This window comes from Peromyscus leucopus, chromosome 16_21 (assembly GCF_004664715.2).
Source record: "Peromyscus leucopus breed LL Stock chromosome 16_21, UCI_PerLeu_2.1, whole genome shotgun sequence".
Taxonomy (NCBI): domain Eukaryota; kingdom Metazoa; phylum Chordata; class Mammalia; order Rodentia; family Cricetidae; genus Peromyscus; species Peromyscus leucopus.
In genome coordinates this window covers 11597764-11621824 of record NC_051084.1, presented here as the reverse complement: position 1 = coordinate 11621824, position 24061 = coordinate 11597764, and the positions used below count along the sequence as shown (strand labels likewise).

The 24061-nt window shown below is 46.9% G+C and overlaps 1 protein-coding gene across 1 annotated transcript in view; it reads left to right on the top strand.

The window, feature by feature from the left end:
- The first annotated feature begins 3717 nt into the window (after nucleotides 1-3717).
- Nucleotides 3718-24061, top strand: part of Srpk1 (SRSF protein kinase 1) — a 43781-nt gene continuing 23437 nt past the window's right edge. The window contains exons 1-5 of the mRNA XM_028888352.1: nucleotides 3718-3834; nucleotides 4199-4259; nucleotides 21490-21608; nucleotides 23055-23163; nucleotides 23800-23887. Coding sequence (XP_028744185.1) covers nucleotides 3822-3834; nucleotides 4199-4259; nucleotides 21490-21608; nucleotides 23055-23163; nucleotides 23800-23887 — 390 coding nt within the window. The 5' untranslated portion in view covers nucleotides 3718-3821. The remainder of the gene's footprint in view (nucleotides 3835-4198; nucleotides 4260-21489; nucleotides 21609-23054; nucleotides 23164-23799; nucleotides 23888-24061) is intronic.

The window sequence follows — 24061 nt, the reverse complement described above, 5'->3', positions numbered from 1 at the left end:
ACTGAGTCACTGCAAGCTGCAAGGGCTTGCTGATGGATCTGCAGTAAACACTTGGGGGGTGTGTGTGTGTGTGTGTGTGTGTGTGTGTGTGTGTGTGTGTTCCTGAGGAGGCCAGAAGGTCTCAGAGCTCCTGGAACCAGTGTTGTGAGAGTCTGCTCTACAGGGTGATAGGGACCAAACTCTGGTCCTCTGCAAGAGCAGCCAGTGCTCTTAGCCTCTGATCATCTCTCCAGCCCCGGGTCATCATCCTAAACTACTCTAGGGGTTTGCTGGGCCTGGAAATGTGACTGTGGTGGTGTGTGACTGAAGAAATGACACACAAACACAGAAGGGAAGCCAGGACGGGGTGGGCTGTGCTCACTACAAAGCACCCGGAAACCGGGAGTGTTTATTTTGTAGGGCACAAGGACTGGTCAGCGTGTCTCATGGGAGGTCTCTGTCGGAGAGCAGTCTTAGGCTACAAACAGCAGAGAAGAGGAAGCTGTGTCTCAAGGTGATACTATCTGTGGCTTTCTGTTGTTACAGACTCGGGTTCATCCTTAGTAAATACTTGTACTTGCACCAGAGGAAGGCTGAGTCACAGCAAGTCATACCCGAAGTAAACACTTGGATCGTGTGTGTGTGTGTGTGTGTGTGTGTGTGTGTGTGTGTGCCTTTGCCATCCCTATAAGCCTCATCTGGGGAAGGCGTTGCCATTGCCATGGGTCTGAGGCATCAAGGTCCCTGACACGGCTGTACCCACATCAACAACACGGGTTCCCTGGCTAGCACAGTCCTCAGACTCTGGACCTCAGGTACTTTTCGGCCCTGCTATCCTTTGCGTCTCAAGTTTAAAGTAGAAAGCCGTTTTCTTTGGCCAGCAGGTGCTGGCCTCTTTCACAATAAACCCAGAAATGCCATCATTCAGGTTCTGCGAAACCAACATTAGCGATCTGAATTTCCAATGTGGCCAACCCACCTTTCTAGTCCTGCCTTTGTCAATACCTGCCGACCTTCCCGGCCCAGACTCCACCCACAAGTTTCCAGCCTGGGCCTTTTTGCTCAATTGATTTTTCTCCTTCAGGAATGCTTGACATCTTCTTCTCCGCCTATGAAAAGCCTACACATTTCCCAACACCCACATCAGGAGTTGCCTACTCCCGGCTGGACTAATTTCCCTGTTTTGCTCCGTGGGTTGAGCCTGGGCCCTCAGGCTTGCTCTGTGCTCCCATCCTCCTTTCCCAGCCAACTGACCACTTGTCTGTTTTCCCTCCTTCCCTACTCCGCCTTCTCCCCCTCCCCTCCCTTCTTTTTGCACGTAGATGTGTGTGTGTGTGTGTGTGTGTGTGTGTGTGTGTGTGTGTGTGTGTGCATGTATATGCCTTCCCATGTGTGTAAGCACAATTGTGTGTGTGCCTGTGCATTCAGAGGCCTGAGGTTTTACACTGGGTGTCTTCCTCGGTTGTTCTTCACTTTATTAATGGGGACAGGGTCTCTCATTGAAGCCAGAGCTTGCCAGCTTACCTCGCTAGCTAGCTTGCTCTGAGATCTTTGTCTCCAGCAGGCCACCGTACCTACCCAGCAGCTATATGGGTTTCTGGGGATCCAGGTGCTAGGCAAGAGCTTTACCCACTGGGCCATTTCCCCACCCTGAGTCCCACTTCTTTTCAAGTAGGGTCTTTGAGCCTCTACCCTGTCCAGCTGGAGGACAGACCTATGCCACATGAGAAGGCTTCAGTTGACAATAGAGTTCATAGACGACAATAATCCTGAAGGTTATGTTACCTCGTGGCTTCTGGTTGTTTTAAGGGTTTGGGGTGTTTTGTTTTTGTTTTCTGAGACAGGATCTCACTGTGTAGCTGTTCTGGAACTCTGTTGACTAGGCTGGCCTTGAACTCATAGAGATCCACCTGCCCCTGCCTCCCAAGTGCTGGGATTGAAGGCGTGTACCACCACCGCCTGCTATGTTTTTTGTTTTAAAGATTTGTTTTTATGCTTATGCATTTGTGCGTTTGTGTACCTGAGTGTAGCCGCCTGCAGAAGCCACACATCAGGTCCCTGGGTGCTGGCGTTATCAGGTAGTTGTAAGCCACTGGATATGGGTGTGAGAGTCCAACTCCAGCCATCTCTCAGTATCTGTTCGTTTTGAAACATGGTCTCATTTTGTAGCTCAGATCGGGTGGAACTCACTATAGAGCTCAGGGTGGCCTGGGACTGGCAGCAATCCCCTTGCCTCAGCTTCCTAATTACTGGCACAGAACACTAACATCTGCTTTACCTAGTGATTCTGTAGCCATACTCTGGGCAAGTATACTCTCTGATGTTCGCACAAGGACAAAACCACCTTGTGCCACATTTCTCAGAACATATGCCTTGCTTTAAAATATGCATGACTTCACTTTACAACAGAGGCTGGCAAGCTAAGGCCTGAGCATGACTGAAAGACCATGCTAAGAAGAAGAAGGAGAAGGAAAAGGAGAAGGAGAAGAAGGAGAAAATGATCAAAAGGAGATTGTTTTGTAGCACAGGGAAGGAATATAAAATTCAAGTTTCAGTGCCTATAAGTAAATCTTTACAGAAACATCCACAGCCTATGTATGTTTTAGAAGAAATATGGGGGTCCAGAGAGCTTCATGATCCGCTCTCCCACCCATCTCAGAAATACCTGCTGATCCTACTTTACAATAAGTGTTGTGATGATTCAATCACTGGGTTGAGACACCGAGAATCTGAGCATACATCCTCCAGAATTGTTGTGTAATGGAAATAATAACCACCTTGGCCTGAAGTTGACATCAACATCAAATAAGAGCATACACTTAGGAATGTATGAAAACACCCTATAAATCCTATGATGTACCGAAAAGATAAAGTGGTAAAATGAGAACATGGTATTTCCATTCATCCCTTCCTTTAAAGCTTTCATTTGAACGTCAAACTTTTAGGGAAAATTCACTTTTGAAGTTTTTGCTTTTATTCTAAAAATTATTATTTTATTTTTTTTTTTTGGGGGGGGGGAAGGGGCTGTTGCATGTGCCATGGCTCCTGTGTGCAGGCCAGAGGATGACCTGTGAGAACTGGTCCTCTTCTTCCACCCTGGGAGCTCCGGGTTTGAACTCAGGTTGTCAAGCCTGGAGGTAGGCACCTTTACCTGCTGAGCCAGCCATCTTGCTGGCTCAGTATTTATTCATTTATTTTGAGACAGGGACTCATTATATAGTCTTGGCTGGCCTAGAACTTGCTGTTTAAGACCCGACTGGGCCTCGAACTCATAGAGATCCACCTGCTTCTGGAGAGCTGGGATTAAAGGGCACGGGCTGCGGACTCAGGTTTTACTTTTAAATCATGATAGGGGGGCACACGTTTCCTCCCTCCCGACTTCGTTCTGTGTGAATCCACGTACAATTATATTTTCCCATTTTCTTTAGAGTCTTAATTGGCCCTTACAAATAGCTCAGGAAGGAACTGGGACACGTTCGCTTAATCCGTTCTGCACGCCAGGAAACTGAGGGAATTCTCGGCTGACTGCGGGACTCCGCGACCTTCCTCAGGAGGCCAGAACTTCTCCACGCCGGCCACTAAAACCAGACCCGCAGGAACCCGCTTTCCGCTCAGGATTCTTCCCTTGCTCCTCCGCACTCCGCTCGGGCCCTCCCTGGAGCAGGTGGTAGGTTCCGTGCCCACTGCGCATGCGCGCGGGGCGCCACACGGGGGGCGTGGCCGGGCGGGCCCGGAGGCGGGGCCTGCGCGCGCCGGGAGGAAGAGCCGGGATTTGGGCCGCGGCGGGAGCCGGAGTCGCCGTCACTCAAGTGCGCAGGCGCCTGGCGGTTACCGGTCTCGCCATGGAGCGGAAAGGTGAGCGGCGGAGCGGCCTCCGCCACGAGGAACGACGGCGGCTCCCGAGTGGGCGCCGGGCGCCCCTCCCAGCCGCTGTCGCGGCCCCCAGAAGCGGCTTCGCCCTGGCCGCTGGCCCCTTGGCCGCGGCGTCCTCGGGCGCCCCCCGTCCCCGCCCCTCGCTCCGCAGCCCCCAGGCCGGGGCGGCGAGGCCTCATGGTCGGCCCGAGCCCCTGCGGGCGCGCCGAGCCCGGCAGCCGCCGTGCAGCCCGGGCAGTCGGCCCCGCGCTCGGCCCGCAGCCGCAAGGCCCTGCGGCCCCGCGTTCTCGCGCCTTTCCCCACCTCCCTCCCACATCGGCCCTTCATCCATCCCTCTCTCCCGCAGTGCTCGCGCTCCAGGCCCGAAAGAAAAGGACCAAGGCCAAGAAGGACAAAGCCCAAAGGAAGTGAGTCTTGTACCCCAACATCCCAACCCTTTGCGGGCGTCTCTTCGGGGACCTCCTCCCGGGTGGCGCGCCTCGGACGCGCACGGGGGGTTCGGGCGGCTCCCCCAACCCCACCCCGCCACATGGCTTCTGGGCTGCTGGGTGAGTGAGTCGCCCTCCGGGAACCATGTGGAAGGGTGCTGGGGCGCCAGGCCCGGGTCTTAGCAGCTCCCCGGGCCTGCTGGAAAGGACCGGAGCCTGCCGGGCACCTCTCCCCAACTCCACCGAGGAGGCCTAAGTGTGGGCCGGCGGCCGGGGCTGGTAATCATTACCTGCCCGTTTGTGAACTCTGCTCTCCCTTCCTTGCTCCGCAGCGTCTTAACTTGCCTCCTTCCTAGGGCTGTCTGTCTGCACGCTAGGTCATCAGGACATTGTTGAATGAATTTTCCCTGTTTACTCTTGGTCCTGCCAACCCCACGCTCGCTTGGGTAGAAGCAGGGCGTCCGGGGAGCCTTTCTCTCTCCTGGTTAGTGTTCGAGGCGCATCTCTGCCCTCTCAGCGTGCGCGCCGACTACGTTACATTCTGCACTACCGGCCGGCCAGTTACCAGGTCCTCAGCCGAATGGAGTTAGCGCATTTATGTCGAGAGACTAATTACAGCTGCCGTTTGGGTGATTCCGGCTCGGTGGACTGATTGCCACACTTTCCAATCTGATGTGTGGTGTGGTGTGGTGTGGTGTGGTGTGGTGTGGTGGGGGTGGGGGTGATGCGGAGAGGGCACAGCCTCATAGAAACACCCCGGGCAGAGGGCTTCAGCAAATCGTGGCCTTTGTTGTTGTTTTGAGACAGAGTCTCCCTGTGTTGCGTTGGCTGGAACTTTCCATGTAGACCAGGCTGGCCTCGAATTAACGGAGACCTGCTTGTCTCTTCCTCGAGAGTGCCGGGATTAAAATGCTTGCAGCACCAAGCCAAGCAAGTGAGGTTGGAGTAGCATTAAGATCGCTCTCATACTAACATTTAGTTGCAGAAGCTCCTCGAGGTCGTATTACAAAGTTCTCTGCCCAACGCTTGATTTCAGGCGCGTTATTTTCTGTGGTTTTCCACTCATCTGATATTTTGTGCTGTGCACCATCCAGTTGAGTCTGCACTGAGCTAACACAAATTAGAGGTCTTCCTAGGTCACCTTGCTAAATGACAGTTCCAGATTGGGTGGGTTGGGTGTGTTGTTTTTGGAGGCTCTCTAATGTTTGGAAAGGACTCGAAATGACTTCTTCGAGTCGTACCAGAGGTAAGTGACTGTCACCTCTTGCTCCATTTTCTGTTGTGTGTCTTAGGAAATTTTTTTTTGTTTTGTAAGCACTTGACCGAGGTGTGGGCAGATGTGCTCAGGTTCTTGGGTTAATTTCTCTTTAGGGACTGTTCAGAACTAGGTGTTTTGTTTTGTTTTGTTTTGTTTTTTTTCAAGACAGGGTTTCTCTGTAACAGTCCTAACTGTCCTGGAACTCGTTTTGTAGACCAGGCTGGCCCTAGAGATCTGCCTGCCTCTGCCTCCCAAGTGCTGGGATTAAAGGCGTGCTCCAGCCAGAACTAGTTTTTAATCTCACATTAATTGGTTAATAGAAACAGCAAGGGGCTAACCTAGCTCTCTCTCTCTTTTTTTTTTTTAAATCTTGTGACCTTGTAGGAATAGCTGTGGTGATATTTTATTTGTGCTGAAATGTGATTTTTTTTTTTTAAATGCCGAATGCTGTTTATTGAAGGAGGGAAGAGGTCTTAAACACAGGCTTACAGCACAATGGGAGAACCCCGGAGGGCAGAAGTTCCCTACCGATGTTTTACAATCTTGCATCTAAGCTGTTAATGCCCGTTTTTTTTTTTTTTTTGTTTGTTTGTTTGTTTGTTTTGTTTTTCGAGACAGGGTTTCTCTGTGTAGCTTTGCGCCATTCCTGGATCTTGCTCTGTAGACCAGGCTGGCCTTGAACTCACAGAGATCCCCCTGGCTCTGCCTCCCGAGTGCTGGGATTAAAGGCGTGCGCCACCAACGGCCCAGCTGTTAATGCCCATTATGCAGGATACATAGACAAGGAACTTCCCTTAAGCATTCAGGAGGGTTGAACCCTGCAGGGAATTAGCATAGGGAGGATATCAAGGTCAGTAAGCAAAGCAACAGTTACCCCAAACGGGGCCTGGCCCTACAGGTCCCCCTTTTACTTAAAAATGAGCTTCTGACTTAGGTTGCATGGGACATCAGCAGGTCACCTTACCCGTCATGGAGACGCCTGCCCAGGCCACACAGGCGCTCTGTCTTAGGTTCTAACCCAGCTCTTGTATGCAGTTGGGATTTCAGCACCTGTTGGGGAAGCCATGTGAATGAGTTTTATAATGTGTTTTCTGATGGAAGGAGGAAATTATTTTATTAACCATTTAAAAGAGTTCTTTTGGCTGGGCGGTGGTGGCGCACCCTTTAATCCCAGCACTCGGGAGGCAGAGGCAGGCGGATCTCTGTGAGTTCGAGGCCAGCCTGGGCTACCAAGTGAGCTCCAGGAAAGGTGCAAAGCTACGCAGAGAAACCCTGTCTCGAAAAACCAAAAAAAAAAAAAAAAAGAGTTCTTTTTTCCCTCTCTCATTTTTGGTTTTTCTCTGAGTGGCCCTGACTGTCCTGGGACTCACTCTGTAGACCAAGCTGGCTGAACTCAGAAATCTGCTTCCCTAGTACTGGGATTAGAGGCATTCAACACCACCCTCCGTTTCAGAGGGTTTTGAATCGAGTCTCACTATGTAGCCTAAGCTGGTCTTGAACTTTCAGTGATCCTCCTACCTCAGCTTCCAGAATGATAGGATTACTGATCCTGTGCCATCATGCCTAGCTAGCTAATCAACTGTTTGGTTTGTTTTTAGACGTTATATCTCCAGGCCACCTGTCCTGTGTAAGACATGGAATTGTATTTTGATATTAAGGTGGATCACACAGGTGAATGTGTGTGGATGGTCACATACTTAGCAGATATTTAATACTGCAGATTGTCTAGGTTGAACATGCAGTATGTGTGTGTGTGTATGTGTGTGTGTATGTGTGTGTGTATAAACATTTGCTTGTTTGTGTGTGGGTGCGTGCGCATGTGTGCTGCTCAAGTGCAAGGGCTGTGGTGTGAATGTGTGGGTCAGAGGCCAACTTTTAGAGGTTGGTTCTCTCCTCACCATGTAGATTGCAGGGGTTGGACTTGGGTCTTCAGGCCTGGTGTACCATTAAGCCGTCTCACCCGCCCTGCATGTCCTTGTTTTCAAAAGCAGGCTTTTAAAACTTTGTGTTAAGCTACTCCTCTGCTCACTACTGCAGGTAACTTATCATCGTTGACCGCGTTCTTAATTATTTCTGCGCTTGCCTATTGTGCTATTACAGAATAAAGAGCTGGCAGTTATTTTACTGATCATAACTCTCCTCCCCTCTTGATTCTCCAGCCTCTTTTCAAATAGTTGAAAAGTCTGATTAACTTGGTTAGAGTCCTGTGTCAGGAGCCGCTCCTGGCCCAGGTAACTGGACCTTGTTTCTCTGTACTCCTGACACCTTGGCTGTTTGGCAGCTCTAAGCTGCCAGGAAGCTGTTGGGAAGGCTTGCCACAGTTTGTCTTCCGAGTAAGGCAGATCTAATTTGCATTCTAATTTGCGTGCAGGCTGACTTTGGACAGTTAGTCTTACATACCTTTATGACCAGTAGCTCAACTGTAGTGAAAGATGGTCAGGACTGAACAGTACAAAAAGTAAGTGTTCACGTGTACAGTCTTAGCACCTTCTCAATATTGTGTAGGCATGATGTGGTACTGAAGGAATGGATTGTCTGGATGCTGTGGAGTTCTGTAAAACTAGAACCCAGGCACTTGGAGCAGTGTGTCATGGTCATGGAGCTGGCTGCCAGGGCACTGCTCCTGCCTCCAGAGCACAGTCCCTGTGCGTCCTTTGGGTCTTTGTGCTGAAAGGTTATGGGAAGGTAAACTTCCCTGAACAATTCCTTCTCCACCCTACTCTTTTAGAGCTGCACAGCTCGGATGGGACTGGGGTCTGGCATACTCTGTGGCCACAGGTCTAGATGGCAATTCCCTGGTGTGTTGGGGACAAACAAATAAAGCCTGAGGGGGAGGAGCTTGTGAGTGAACCTGTGTATTACCTCTGAATACCATGATGCGCCTTCTCTCTGTGAGCACTGGATTCTGGTGTGTGCAGGAGGGCTTGCAGGCCTTTCTCGGTTTGCCGTAAGCTTTTAGGCTCCAGTTACTGGTTGTTTACAAATGGTTTGGAGCCCAGGAGCAAGTGGGTTTCCCACCTGTTTCGTTCTGTAGCTTGGGAGGTTAGTTGTGACAGCCATTTCCACTGTGCTGGGAGTTAGGTAACCTTGTAGGTGTTGTGCAGGTCTGGTTGTGTGATTGAATAACCTTATAGGTGTTGTGCAGGTCTGGTTGTGTGATTGAATAACCTTATAGGTGTTGTGCAGGTCTGGTTGTGTGATTGAATAACCTTATAGGTGTTGTGCAGGTCTGGTTGTGTGGTTGAGCTGGGGAAATGCTTATGCTTCATCTAGTACTCTGAGCTGGGAAGGGGATACTGTTTTTATCTGTTTGTTTTCCATAAATTAAATTTTTACATTGAAAATTCATAAGGGAAAATGTGCAAAAAGTTCCTAACACTGTCATCTAGAAAACAGAGGCAGTATACCTGACCTTGGAACTTAGTTCTTTATTATTAGTTCATACAGTATGCATGCTCCCTTCTGGTAGTTTCTAAGATTGGCTTTCTTCACCAAGTTTTGGATGTGTTTCTATATTGAGACACAAGGAGTAGCCTCACTGAGTGTTTCAGTACGTGGGCGACCATAGTTGAGTGCCTGTTAACAAACATAAACTTTATTTATCTATTTACTTATTTGTGGTTTTTCCGAATTTCTGTGTAGCCCTGGCTGTCATGCAACTCACTCTGTAGGCCAGGCTGGCCTCAAATTCAGATCCACCTGCCTCTGCCTCCTGAGTGCTGGGATTAAAGGCATCCAACGCTACTACCTGGCAAAAACATAAACTTTATAAGACCCCAAAATGAAATCATTAGGCATGCTTTCCCCCAGTTAACATCATGAGTAGTTTTTGCATATATTATCTCTGTTGGCTCCTTTTAGTTTCTGGCTGAACTTAAGGTCAGATAAATGACTTGGGGTGGATGTGGAACATTGCTCACATAGCCAGTTCCTTAGGACAGAGTCTTAGAAGTGATATTAAAGATTTTAGTTCATGGGGCTGGAGAGGTAGGTAGCTCAGCAGTTAAGAGCACTGGCTGCTCTTCCAGAGAACCTGGGTTCAAGTCTCAGCACCCACATGGCAGCTCATAACTGTCCAGTTCCAGGGGATCTGACACCTTCACACCAATGCACATAAAATAATTTTAAATAAATTTATTTAAAATAATTAAGATTTATTTATTTATTATGTATACAGCATGTATGACTGCAGGCTAGAAGAGGGCACCAGATCTCATTGTAGATGGTTGTGAGCCACCATGTGGTTGCTGAGACTTGAACACAGGACCTCTGGGAGAGCAGTCAGTGCTCTTAACCTCTGAGCCACTTCTCCAGCCCCTAAAATAAAAAAGATTTTATTTCATATTGTCCATGTGTTCTCTGGAAAGGTTTTATTTAGCCAGATTAGCTTATATCAACCCTGGCTATTTCAGAGTCTCTGTTTCCTGTTCTTGTGACACAGCAACAAGGGGGGCCCGGAGTGAAAGCTTCAGCAGTTAACACTGATTCTTACTGTAGAGGACCTAAATTCAGCTCCCAGCACCCACAACAGGGCTCTAACTTCAGTTCTGGGGGACGTGCCCTCTTCTGGCCTCCTGGGACACCAGGCATGCATGCGATACACATACATACAGCCAGGCAAAACATCCATGCACACAAAAACTGAAAATGTAAGAAAGTTGAAAATAGTAAGAGATTAAGTATGAAAGTTACATAATGTACTAGGTGCTAAGGCAGGAAGACGAGGATTGGGAGTGAACAGGTTCACATGTAATTGGGTGGAAGTGCTTTGAGACGGTCCTGGAGTCCGAGGCTCAGCACAGTAGTCCACAGGAGCAGTGCTTGGATCTTCTCAGATGGGGCAGTCTGCAGGGCAGCCCTCTGACCCTGTCCAAAAGATTGAGCCCAGGGATTGTGCACAGGAAGCAGGGAATGCACTACTGATTACACCCTTTCTAAAAGAGGTTTTTTTTCCCCCACAGATCCACAAGGCGTTCAGTATCATGCCCAGAAAGGTTTTTACTATTATTACTATTATTAATGTATATGTGAGCGCCTTTAGAGATCAGAAGGTGTCAGTCCCCTGGAACTGGAGTTACAGGCTATTGGGAGCCACCATGTGGGTGCTGGGAACTCAACCTTAGTCTTCTACAAGAGCATCCAGACTTCATGACTGCTGAGCCATCTCTCCCTGTTTTTTTGCTCTTCCCCCCCACCCCTGTGTGTGTGTGTGTGTGTGTGTGTGTGTGTGTGTGTGTGTGTGTTTTCTTTCTAGACGGGTTTCTCTGTATCCTTGGCAGTCCTGTGAGGCAGGAACTCAGATCTGCCTGCCTCTGCCTACCCAGTGCTGGGATTAAAGGCGTGTGCTACCACCACCTGGCCCTTTCTCACTCTTAAGAGCTACTTATAAATGGTATATCCTTTGTCATGTGGACTATTTGAATTTCTCACCTTCTTACAGGCTTCTTGGACTTAATGTATTTTAACATAAAATGATTTTTTTTCAAGTGGCCAATTCTTCTGAAAATTTCAGTGTTAACTTGTAATTTTAATTGTATTTCTTTATTAAATTTAAGTCTGTGCTTTTAAAATTGCATCTCAAGAACTCCTTGTCCCTTAACAGGTTTACGTGTTAGTTTATTTTGCTTACATGGGTGTTTCCACAGTGAGACCCAAGCTTGCCAGCCTGCTAAGATGCCAAAGTAAATGAGACTGTGGGATAACTACAGATTCTCCTGTTAAAGGGAAGCGTTCTTTAATCCCAGCGCTCGGGAGGCAGAGGCAGGTGGATCTGAGTTTGAGGACAGCCAGGGCTACACAGAGAAGCCCTGTCTTGAAGAAAACAGAAACAAACAAGGGAATCAAAGAGAGAGGATCGGCTAGAATCTAGGTTTTGTAGAGTAACTGGCAGGTTACCACCCTCCTGATTCTGATGCTGTATGAACTAGGGATGCTCATGTCTAGAGATGGCAAGGTTTGGAAGACACCAGTGTGTGTGTGTGGGGGGGCGGGGTGGCCTGGCCAGCATTGAGCTGGAGTGGCACTAAGCTCTTTGGGTCCTCTTCCTGTCTTTGTGTGACATTTCTAATTACTGTCCCAGTTCACTCTGCCAAGGGAATTGACACATACGCATGCATACACTCTAAATCTGCATCTGACCTAATGGTCGGGGTGTGTTGTGTTTAGCTATATGCAATTCAAAAGGTTGTCCTTTTGTTTTTATAAAAACAATCTCCAGGGGAGAGTTTCTCCTTTTTTGCTATTGTGTGTGTGTGTGTGTGTGTGTGTGTGTGTGTGTTTTGCATGCATTATATCTGTGCATCATGTGTGTACAGTGGCCTAAAGAGAGAGGTCACATACCCTGGAGCTGGAGTTACAAGTGGTTGTGAGCCATCATATGGGTACAGGAAACCGAACCCAGATCCTCTATAAGAGCAGCCAGTGTGCTCTAACCACTGAGCCACCGTCTTTCCAGCTCTAGTTTCTAAGCTTGTAGCCTGCCTTTTGAAAGAAACTTCAGTGAAATCATTTCTGAACTCCAAGTCGGCTCCCCTGTCTGAATGTCATCTTACTTATGGGACCTCCATTTTGAATCATTCAGGTTAAAATTGGGCACTTCCTTACCTAAATGTCACAATGCTATTAAAACAGTGTGAGCATGCTCTTCCTTTGCCCACTCAGCTTTCTTCTATGGCCCTTCTCAGCCACATCCTACGAGAACATGGGTTTCCTGGAGAGAGGGCTTGATGGGGAACTCCAGACAGGAGTGGCTTTAGAGCCCCGAGGACTTGTTTGTTTCTCTCAGGGGAGATGTGCACATGGTGGAGGCATGCCCTTCTCTGTGCCTGGCTGAATTTCCAGTGTCCACACTTAACTCCCTTTCCTGTTTCCTACACACATTGCTAGAGGTTGTGTTTGAACACTGCTTGAACATGGGATTCTCATAAATTCCATGAGAGATAGGATTGTTTCTGCTTGCGTTTTTTACAGGTGAGACCACTGTGACAGACTTTGTTGTTTGTATTTGAAATGGCCTCATGTATTTCAGATCAGCCATGAAAATTACACATACTGTCATGCCTGGTTTTATGTGGTGTTGGGGATGGAACCCAGGACTTTGTACATACTAAGCAAGTATGCTGCTAACTGAGCCACATCCTCAACCTAACAGAGAACTTTATAAAGTAGGACTTTACCCAGAGTCATGAGTTGTGATAAACTGGGACCATGACCAAGTCTTCTGAGCCCAGAGACCTTGGCTATGACAGTGGACCACTTCTGCAGTACTCCAGCCTCTACTTTGTAGCTGGTACATTTTAACAAACCTTGTTGTTAAAGAGTCTTTGTAAAGTACTACTTTTTGTGGAGCCATTGGGATGGCTCAGCTCCCTTCACAGTCACCTGTCATGGGAAGCTAGGAGGGGCAGAGGCCCAATGGACTTGGATCAAAGAATGATGGGCCTTGTACTCTGGAACGCAGAGGCAGGCAGTCTCTTGAGTTTGAGATTATCCTGGTTTACATACATGGTGATTTCCAGACCATCCAGGGCTATCTGGTTTTAATAAAAGAATGACAGAGCAGCTGAAGAGGAAAGAAAAGTACCTTGGATACACTTGTGGTCTATAGGACATGAAAATGTGAATGCTTCAAAAGCAAACCTTAATATGCCTACATTCTCCATCTATTCCCTAAGAGATGATACTCACCTGTGTAACCACAATAAAAATAACAAGTATTAATGCAGTATTAATTCATCTCAATTTTTTTTTCTTTTTTCAAGTCAGGGTTTAGGGTTTCTCTGTGGAGCTTTGGAGCCTGTCCTGGATCTCGCTCTGTAGCCCAGGCTGGCCTCAAACTCAGAGATCTGCCTGCCTTTGCCTCCCAAGGGCTGGGGTTAAAGGTGTGTGCTGCCACCGCCAGGCTAATCATCTAAATCTTAACATTGGCAGTTGTCTAGGAGCCCTTTACAGAGAAAAAATCAGGTTGGGGCTGGGGAGATGGATCAGCAAGTGAAGGTACTTGCTGCCGTGTACTTGCTGAGGTTGGTCCCCAGAGTTCATTTGGTTGAAGGAAAGAACCAACTCCTGAAAGTTGCCCTTTGACCTCCACACACCTGCCCTGGATGTCCCCAGTCAATCACACTTGTGTGTTGGCATACACACGATAAAAAAGTTGCTCATTTTTATGTTCTGATCTGTGAAAATGGCATTTTAGTACTTTAATTTACAGTTCTCTGATAATAAGTGCCCATAACTTATCGTATTCACTAATTGCTGACATTTTGCCATATCATTTCTCTCTATGTGTATGTATTTGAACTGTAAAATGTGAGTTTTTGCCAGCACCTGCTTCTATGAAAGCATCTTTGGGATCAAAGTACAAAAGCCTCTGGAGGTTTCCTCAGTCTTTGGAATCCACCTCTTTACCCCCCCGGCAGTGACTGACTACAGGTTCTGTGGCCTCATGTAATGTATTTTATATTTGCCTTCTCTGGTAAGCAGTGCCCCTGACAGAGGTTCTGTGTTGGGTATGTGTTGGTAGCTGTTAGTGGCCCTGAGTGACCTTGTCGTGATCGCTTGGTGGTTTCCTGTTTTGTGTCTTTATGAGTAAAGCTGACTGTGTGCTAACTTTTTTTGTTGAACGATTTGAAAGTTGTCGAGGTCATGACCTAGCACCCTAATGACTTGAGTACGAGTCTAGACTGGCATTATCCTCTTAAGGACTACAATTCTGCATTCACTCTGCTGGAATGGACAAGATGGAGTGAGTCCGCAGGCTTGTGCATACTCCGCAGGCACGGCCCATGAGCATGCCCCCACGTCCCTTACAGCATCTTCACATCCAGAACTTAAGCAGCCTGATGCAAGCCTTACATGCAAGCCTCTGTCTCTTCAGCCTTTCCACTCTGGCCAGCTGTCCAAGCTCACCACATGCTTTTTCTGCCCCAGGTGGTAATCCCCCAGATCTCCAAAGGGCCACCTTACTGATAGAGAAAACAAGACTTTATTTCCATTGTCTCGAGGCCCTATCAGCAGGCCTGCAAGACAGACCTGCTTTGAAACAGTGTCTGTCTATAGTATGTGGTGTTTCCAATCTGGATTGCCTTTAGCTTCCACCATTGCACATTGGAAGGTTCCCTCCTTCCTCTTTTTTTTATTTTTATTTTTTTGGAGCTGAGGATCAAACCCAGAGCCTTGCGCTTAGCTAGGCATGGGCTCTACCACTGAGCAAATCCCCAAACCCCCTCCTTCCTCTTAATGGCATCTTTTATTTATTCCTTTCTCTCTTCTAACATACAAGACAGTTTGAGGATTAGACATCAATACGAGCACCAGGTCTGCCGAGTTCAAGGGTCCTTGGTGTTCTGGAATCCTCAGATTATGTTAAACTTAAAAGTGTACATTTGTAGAACTGTACCCAAAATTAATTCAATTAATATGTTCTTCATTTTATTTTACCAACATATAGTTGGGCTTATTTTTCATCTGTATTTAGCTTTAGGGTTTTTATTTTCTTTGATTTTTATTTAGCAGTTAAAACATGTACATGTCGTCAGGCAGTGGCAGAGCACTTGCCTTTAATCCCAGGACTCGGGAGGCAGGCCCAGGTGGATCTCTGTGAGTTTGAGGCCAGCCTGGTCTACAGAACGAGATCCAGGACAGCCAGGGATACACAGAGAAACCTGTGTAGCTAGAGTTTTCCTGCCTTGCCCACAGTCAGGACAAATCTTTGTCACCCACCAGTCCCACAGCCGCTCAGACCCAACCAAGTAAACACAGAGACTTATATTGCTTACAAACTGTATGACCGTGGCAGGCTTCTTGCTAACTGTTGTTATAGCTTAAATTAATCCATTTCCATAAATCTATACCTTGCCACATGGCTTACCGGCATCTTTACATGCTGCTTGTCTTGGCGGTGGCTGGCAGTGTCTCCTGCCTTCCTGTTCTTTCATTTCTCCTCTCTGTTAGTCCCATCTATACTTCCTGCCTAGCCACTGGCCAATCAGTGTTTTATTTATTGACCAATCAGAGCAATTTGACATACAGACCATCCCACAGCAACCCTGTCTTCAAAAAACAAAAAAAAAACGCCCATCGTAGTCGTGGTGGTGGTGGTGGCGGCGGCGGCGGCGGACGCCTTTAATCCCAGCACTCGGGAGGCAGAGGCAGGCGCATCTCTGAGTTCGAGGCCAGCCTGGTCTACAGAGTGAGTTCCAGGAAAGACGCAAAGCTACACAGAGAAACACTGTCTTGAAAAACAAACAAAAAACAAAAAACCATGTACATTTCTCAGTCTCTTTAAAATTTGAAGAATTTTTATTTTTGGAATTTAAAATACCATTTTCCCCTCCCCTTTTCTTCCCCCAGCCCCTGCCCTGTACACTCCCCCTTTACTATCCCAAATTACTGGCCTCTTGATTGTTGTTACACACACACACACACACACACACACACACACACACACAATGTTACTTGTATGTGCATGGTTCCAGGGCTGACAGTTAGGCTTTAGATCACAATTGGAGGGCTCTTGTGTGGGGAAGGGCTCTGGGCATTCCTTAGTTGGTTACAGTTCCTGTCAAGGGTTGAGACCCTGTGAAATGTCTCCTCCTATGTCAGTCAGCATGTCTGCTGCCAGCTGGCCTGGTCTGGTCTTGTTGAGGCAGCTGTGCTGATGAGGCGGCATGGATGTAATGGCATTTTAGGAGATGCAGTCTCACAACACACTCCCTGTTCCTCTGGCTCTTACCCCCCCCCACCCCCCTGTGGTCCCCAGTCCTTAGGTGCAGGAATTAGGTTGTGCATCTTTCAGCTGGGCTGGTCACCACATTGTCATTAGTTCTCTGCAGTGTGCTTAGTTATGGTTTCCTGTGATGGTCTTCATCTGTTGCAAAGAGAAGTTTCTTTGATGGAAACTACATTTATTTGTGGCTGTTAGGATAAATATTTAGACTGTGTAGTTGGGAATTATGCTGGATTAGTAAAGCGGTTGCTTGGATCTTCCTTACTAAGTCCTTTACCCTGCCTGTCCCCTCCACTGCTGAAAGTCAACTGTTTCATTCACTCTAGTTGTTGTTTTGAGGTAATAAAAAAGTGGAGTGGGTTTTTGTTTTTTCCTCCCCCCTCCCTTTTTTTCCCCCTGAGACAGGGTTTCTCTGTGTAGCTTTGGTGCCTGTCCTGGATCTTGCTCTGTAGACCAGGCTGGGCTTGAACTCACAGAGATCCGCCTGCCTCTGCCTCCCGAGTGCTGGGATTAAAGGTGTGCACCACACTGCCCGGCTAGAGTGGGGTTTTTGTTTTGTTTTGTTTTTAAATATTTCATTATTGCTGTGTGTGTGTGTGTGTGTGTGTGTGTGTGTGTGTGTGTGTGTGTGTGTGATTGATAAGTTTGTGTGAATGTGGGGACTCGTGTGCCATATTAGCATATCTCTAGAGGTCCAAGAAATAATTTCCTTATCATTACTTATAAAGGCAAGAGGATCATGACTGAGATCTGTCCCAACAAGGAATGTCTTAAAATTTCTGTTGTTGATTGTTGTTGACAATGTGTATGTACACAAATACTCCTTTATAGAAGTAACTGACTTGTGGTCCCTTTGAGAAGTGACGTTGAGGACCCAGTTCAAATACTCCTTTATAGAAGTAACTGACTTGTGGTCCCTTTGAGAAGTGACGTTGAGGACCCAGTTATAGTTGTCAGCACCTACTTGGTGGCATACAGCCATCTGTAACTCAGTTCCAAGCCCTCTTCTGACCTCTCTGGGTACCAGGCACACATGGTGCATATTAATGCATGCAGGCAAAGCAGTCATACACAAACAACAATGTCGAATGCGTATTTATGTATTGTTGTGTCTTATGTGTATGTGCCGCAGTGTCTCTGTGTACCAGTTGTGTGCAGTAACAGCACAGGTCGGAAGAGAGCATCAGACCCTAGAAAGGTCTACAGGCAGTGGTGAGCCGCCGTGTGGGTGCTGGGGACTGGACCAGCACTCAGTGCAGTGAGTGTGCTCAACTGCTGTGCCCTCTCTAGCCCCCTGTTTGACTTCTGTGAAAGCATAGCACTGCAGTGTTCACTGCTGCCGATTCCAAAGTTGGTTAGGAGTTTTACTGATGCACTAAATCCTTACAAAATATTTGTTTGTTTGTTTGTTATGTATGTATGCAGTATTCTGTCTGCATGTGTGCTTACAGGCCAGAAGAGGGCACCAGATCTCATTACAGATGGTTGTGAGCCACTGTGTGTTTGCTGGGAACTGAACCCAGGACCTCTGGAAGAGCAGTCAGTGCTCTTAACCGCTGAGCCATCTCTCAGCAATCTTGTTTCTGCCTGGTTTCAAACTGGGGGCCTCTCGCATGTTAGGCGAGGGTGATGACCACTATACTATGCCAACCCCCTACTTAAATTTTTATTACATACTTTGAGTTCTTAAAGTATGAGATATGAGATACCATTGCTTCGAACATAAATATCAAGTCCTTAATATGGTAAATAGATAGGAGTTTAAAAGTCCAATTTTGCAACTTTCCTTCTTTGTTCTAGAAGAACTCTCTTTAGTATCTAGCAAAATCTAAGATTTGTTATGCCCGGATCCCTGCCCCTTCCATCCTGCTAGGGGGCGCTCTTCCCCTGGGCTGTAACACTGTCCAATATAGAAGTCTCTTCCTGCCCCTCAGACATCATGAGTTCTCTCTTGTCATTTTATCTTCCTACTTTGAGGATCTAATTGATTGTGAGAGTCTAATATTAAATATGTCTGTTTCCTGTTTCTCTTCCTGCTTTAGTTTTGTCTTTTTTTTAAAAAATTATTTTTATTTTATGTGCATTGGTGTTTTGCCATGGTGTTGGGCCCCCTGGAACTGGAGTAACAAACAGTTGCGGTCCTCTGGAAGAGCAGTCAGTGCTCTTAACCAGTGGGCCATCTCTCCAGCCGCTTGGTTTTGTCTTTTTATGAGAAAATCTTTTCTTAATTGTGTGGTGTTCTTTGGTGTCATATGGAAGCATTATTAAAAATCCTGAGTGATTTCAGAACTCGGAGGAGGCGGGGCATCGTGAAAACAGTGAAGGGGCCTGGGAGAGAGTGAGCAGAGCAGAGAGGAGACTGGGAATAGTGCAGGAGAGCCAGAGAACGTAATTGGCCCACACTGGAGCGCCGGCTAGAAAGAATTCCAACCAAGAGGACTGAATTCCCATGAGGGCCATCTTCCCAAGCCCTAGTCCCCAGTTCACCAAGGGCCCAAGTACTTGGTAAATAAGCTCACAAAACATTCAGCACCTGAGCTTGGGTGATTCCTGTAATCCTGAGGCAGGAGGATTATAGAGTTCCAGGTTTAGCCCTCTTTTAAATTTAAAAGACTCAAGAGGTGAATATAGGGTTTTGGATCAATACATTTTATACCCAGACTGATAGTAAAGCCTGAAGCTAAACAAGGGCTTGAGAGATCTTAATTTAGCTCCTAGTTTTCAAACACGAGTGACTGAAGAGCTCGGGTGAAATGAACGCCTGCAGGGGAAGATGGCCGAGCCCTCAGCAGCACAGGGAGACCCTGTGCTGACTCAGTCAGCTCGAGCTTCTCCTTAGAGATGATCCATTCTGAATCCTAGTTCAGAGTCAGACTCTGTCTCCACCTGAATGGGGAGAAGACTTGGACTTGACATTGCTGAGTGATTTTACGCTGAGTCTTGAATCCTTTATTTATTTATTTATTTATTTATTATTTTTATTTTTATTTATTTATTTATTTATTTATTTTGATTTTTCAAGACAGGGTTTCTCTGTGTAGCTTTGCACCTTTCCTGGATCTCGCTCTGTAGACCAGGCTGGCCTCGAACTCACAGAGATCCCGCATGCCTCTGCCTCCCAAGTGCTGGGATTAAAGGCGTGTGCCACCACCGCCCGGCTTCCTTTATTTTTTTTAAAATGATTTATTTTTATTTTATGTGAATTGCTGTTTTGCCTGAATGTATGTCTGTGTGAGGGTTTCTGATCCCCTGGAACTGGAGTTAGAGTTGTGAGCTGCCACGTGGGTGCTGGGAATTGAACCTGAGTCCTCTGGAAGAGCAGCCAGTGTTCTTACAGAGGGCCATTTTCCAGCCCCGCACCTTAAATCCTTTAACTGACAGTGGGACTTTGCTCAATTTTGTAAGTCAAAGCCCTCTTCAGGAAACATTTTTTTTTTCCTGAAAATAATTTTGATCATCATTTCCATGGTGCTTGTAGGACTCTTAACATTCTGCTCTTTTTAGGTCTGGTTTTCAGAACTGTTATTTTACCAATTTTTTAAAATTTCACAATTGTAGTTCTTGTTACCTGAATTGTAAGAGGGAATGTGTAGTGTCCACTTTACTCTGTGTGTGTGTGTGTGTGTGTGTGTGTGTGTGTGTGTGTGTGTTGTCCCCCTTGAAACCCCAGACAGGGTTTCTCTGTAGCTCTGGCTGGCCTGGAAGCTCTGTAGATCAGGTTGACCTCGAACTCACAGAGATCCTCCTACCTCTGGGATTAAAGGTGTGTGTCACCACTCCCCAGCACCTTTATTCTGGAGTTTGAGAGCTCTTACAGTTTACTTCTTCCACTTCTGAGTTTAATCCCCAAACCCCCATGGTGAGGGAAGGGAGTCTACCTACTGCTACAAGTTGTCCTTGCGCGCGCATGCGCGCGTGTACACACACACACACACAAACACACACACACCTGCTCCCTTCTATACAAAGTAAATGTAAATTTTAAAAGTGAGTTAGTTCGTTACTTGAAAGACATTTTCATTAACAATGAACGTTTAATCAGTTAGGAGTTTTATATCTGTTTATGTGCCCTGGAGGACAGAAACATACATAAGAATTGAGCAAATTTGGACTGACCATCAAAAACCTAAATTACTAGTGATACCCACCAAGGTGTTTCAATACCATGTTAACTAGTTTTGTATTCAACTTTTTTTCTGTTAGCTTCTTTTGAGGGGAAAAAAACCCAGTGTAATCAACAGATTATTGAAAAACAAACTCCTTATTTTTAAAAGGATAACTAATTTTTTTCCCTATAGCTATTAAAAGTAATGCTAAGTCAGTGTAGTGACTCAAGACAGTTGTTACAGGCACTCAGGAGGCTGAGACAGGAAGATGGCATGATCCCAGGGATTTGAAGCCAGCCTAGGCAGCACAGTGAGACTCCCAGCAAAAGGACAGTGTTTGCCTTGCCGACTGGCTGGAGCCTTCTATGGCAAGCAGCTGGAGGTGTCAGAACCTGAATGCAGGAGAATGCGGTCTCTTCTCTAGCTCATCAGATACGCCAAGCATTCTGAACCTTTTGGAAAACAGTCTGCTGTGTAATTAACTCTGGGCATAGTTTACGTAGAGTAAGTTACGTAGAGTGAGTTACGTAGAGTGAGTTACGTAGAGTGAGTTACGTAGAGTGAGTTACGTAGAGTGAGTTACGTAGAGTGAGTTACGTAGAGTAAGGGGCATCACAACACAGACTCAGTCAATTCTGTGTTTCTCGTTGTTTTTGCAAAGAGGGAAGGTTTTGCCCCCTTTCTAGTATAACTTTAGAAAAGAATGCTCAATATAAAATATTCAGAAAATGAAACATCTTTCTGTTCAGTAGTGTAATTCAGAAACAAGCTAAATAGAATGCCAGAATAAGTAGCCTTCTGCCAAAGGGAAGCCGATGATGACCCGGAGACTGCACAGAAATGGGGAAAGTGTGTATTAGACTAGGAAAAGCAGGGGACAGATTTGTTTCTGGAGTGTATTACGGTAAGTATTTTTATAAAGCTGCAAAGTGAAGAAATCTAGTGGTTTTCTCAGTGATATGTTTGGATCCATTTGCCAGCTCTTCCTTAGTTACTATGGGCATGCTAGTTTCCATTTTCTGAGGCTGCCTCTGCTGGTGCAGGGTGGGGGTTGCTAGTGACATCTCTTAAGGTCCTGTCTGCTGTCCAGCAGAGTGAACATGTTATGTCATTTCTCAGGCCTGAAACTCAGCACCGAGGCTCTGCACCCCACTCCGAGAGCGACATCCCAGAGCAGGAGGAGGAGATTCTGGGGTCTGACGATGATGAGCAGGAAGACCCCAATGACTACTGTAAAGGTGCGTGTAAGATGTTGGGTGTGTGCCTCGTCCTGGTGCCTGGTTGTCACCACCAACGAAGCTCTGCTGTTGCCTGCTTGGTCTGTCTTTTCCAGATGTGAGAAATGGTTTATTTTATTTCATGTGCACTGGTGTTTGCCTGCATGTATGTCTGTGTGAAGGGGTCAGATCTCCTGGAATTGCTGGTGTGAGCTGCCATGTAGGTGCTAGGAATTGAACCTGGGTCCTCTGGAAGAGCAGCCAGTGCTCTTAACTGCTGAGCCATCTCTCCAGCCCCTGGTTATATTAAGTTTTTAAACTTGTTGGCAGGGCTAGGTCACACTAGGACCTGGAGTTACTAATCAGGTACCTCCTACACTCAGCCCGTTTAAAAAAAAAATTCTTTTTTTCCAGGCCAAGTAGGAGTGGCACACTCTTCTAACCCCAGCCCTCTGAGACAGAGACAGGCAGATCTCTGTGAGTTCAAGGCCAGCCTGGTCTACCCGGGACAACCAGAGCTATGTAGAGAAATCCTGCCCCCAAAAATGAATGAGTGAATGAATGAATAATTAAATAAATGCAAAAATAGAAAAAGAATTTTTTTTTCCCCTCTTTGAAAGTGACAGTCCGGGGGGCTGGAGAGATGGCTCAGAGGTTAAGAGCACTGACTGCTCTTCCAGAGGTCCTGAGTTCAATTCCCAGCACCCACATGGTGGCTCACAACCATCTGTAATGAGATCTGGTGCCCTCTTCTGTACACATAATAAAATAAAAAAAAAAAAAAGAAAGAAAGAAAGTGACAGTCCATGTTTACCTTTGAAATTTTCAGAGGTGTGGTACACCAATACTAGAGCTGGCTCTGTATCAGCCTGGGCTACCAAGTGAGTTCCAGGAAAGGTGCAAAGCTACACAGAGAAACCCTGTCTCGAAAAACCAAAAAAAAAAAAATGTTGATCATCTGTGCACCTGAAGCAGCCTTTCTGCCTTTCTGTTGGCTTCCTTCTTTCTTTTCTTTTTATTTATTTGTTTGTTTGTTTATTTTTGGTTAGGAGGGCTGGGACTGAGGCTCATTGTGTAGCTGGCCTGGAACTCACCAAGTTGGCCTATATTTACAAGAATAGATCTTAACTGTGTACTGTTTTTTAGTTAAATTAATAGTATTGATTATTTCTTTTGAAAATTTTTGAGATGACCAGTATGGAAGAGTATTGGTTTGTTTTGCAGGAGATCTGTTGAGTTTTTGAGGGCTAGCAGTCTAGTATTGTGGGCTGTGAGCACAGGCCACGGTGGTCAGACTGCCACACGCTCAGTTTCCTCACACTGAGCGGAGCCTGGTGGGTTGGACTGAAGGGTCTCTCGTACTGAACTGATCTTACAAGATTTTAGTAAGTGTGCGTGACCGCTGACGGGGTGCAGGGTGAGAGAGTTCTGCGTCCTGGTTCCTCTGATCACCCCCATTTCTTCCAGGAGGTTATCATCTTGTGAAAATCGGAGATCTATTTAACGGGAGATACCATGTGATCCGAAAGTTGGGCTGGGGACACTTTTCAACAGTGTGGTTATCGTGGGATATTCAGTAAGTTTCCTGGACTCGGGATGGGGTTGGATAAAACTTCATGTTGTCTGACCTCCAAGAGGTGATTGAGGTCTGTCTCTAGGTGGGTTCTTTTTTTTTTTTTTATAATTGTATATGCTAATTATACACACTAGGTTTCATTATGACACGAGTTCCTGCAGAGGCATGGTCAGCTTGCCGGTGCTGCCCCGCTGAGGGAGCCCTCTGCTCTCCTGTACAGAGTCAGTCACACCCGCCTCTCCACCCCAGAGGCAAGAGACTGACTAAATCAGTAAAGCAGGGGCACTGCCCGGTTCAAGCTGAACGCATGTTTACTGCTGTATGATAGAGGTTCATAATTGTCATCCCACTGGAACAGAGTTACAGTTCTAGGTAATTGGACCAACCAGGAAAAACGATTTTACCGTAGCATTTCTTAACTGTGTGGTGTAGAGTTTTAGCTGTCCTCGTAATCAGAAGGCGGACATTCGCTCAGAAGACGTCCAGTGTCTGAGGTTACCCGGCCCGGCTTCTGTCCGCTCAGTCTGGCCGTTGTGTGCCGCTCTTAGGTGCTGACAGTCCTCATGTCTTCAGTCACCACTGACCTTAGCTGGCAGGCGAAGGTCGGGTGACTTAGTCTGAATTGTCCGGTTTTAGGGGAAAGAAGTTCGTGGCGATGAAAGTGGTTAAGAGTGCCGAGCATTACACAGAGACAGCCCTGGATGAGATCCGGCTGCTGAAGTCGGTAAGTGTGAGGGGGCCGGGGGGCCGGTGCCAGTCTCAGCATCCATCCCATAGACAGGGCTTCTGCAGACTCGGGCTCCCTGTGTGTTGTAGGGATTGGTAAATTCAGTGGGTAGGTTCATCTTACAAGTGGCACACACCATCATCTCAGGTAAGCAGGAACTTTTTATTGAGC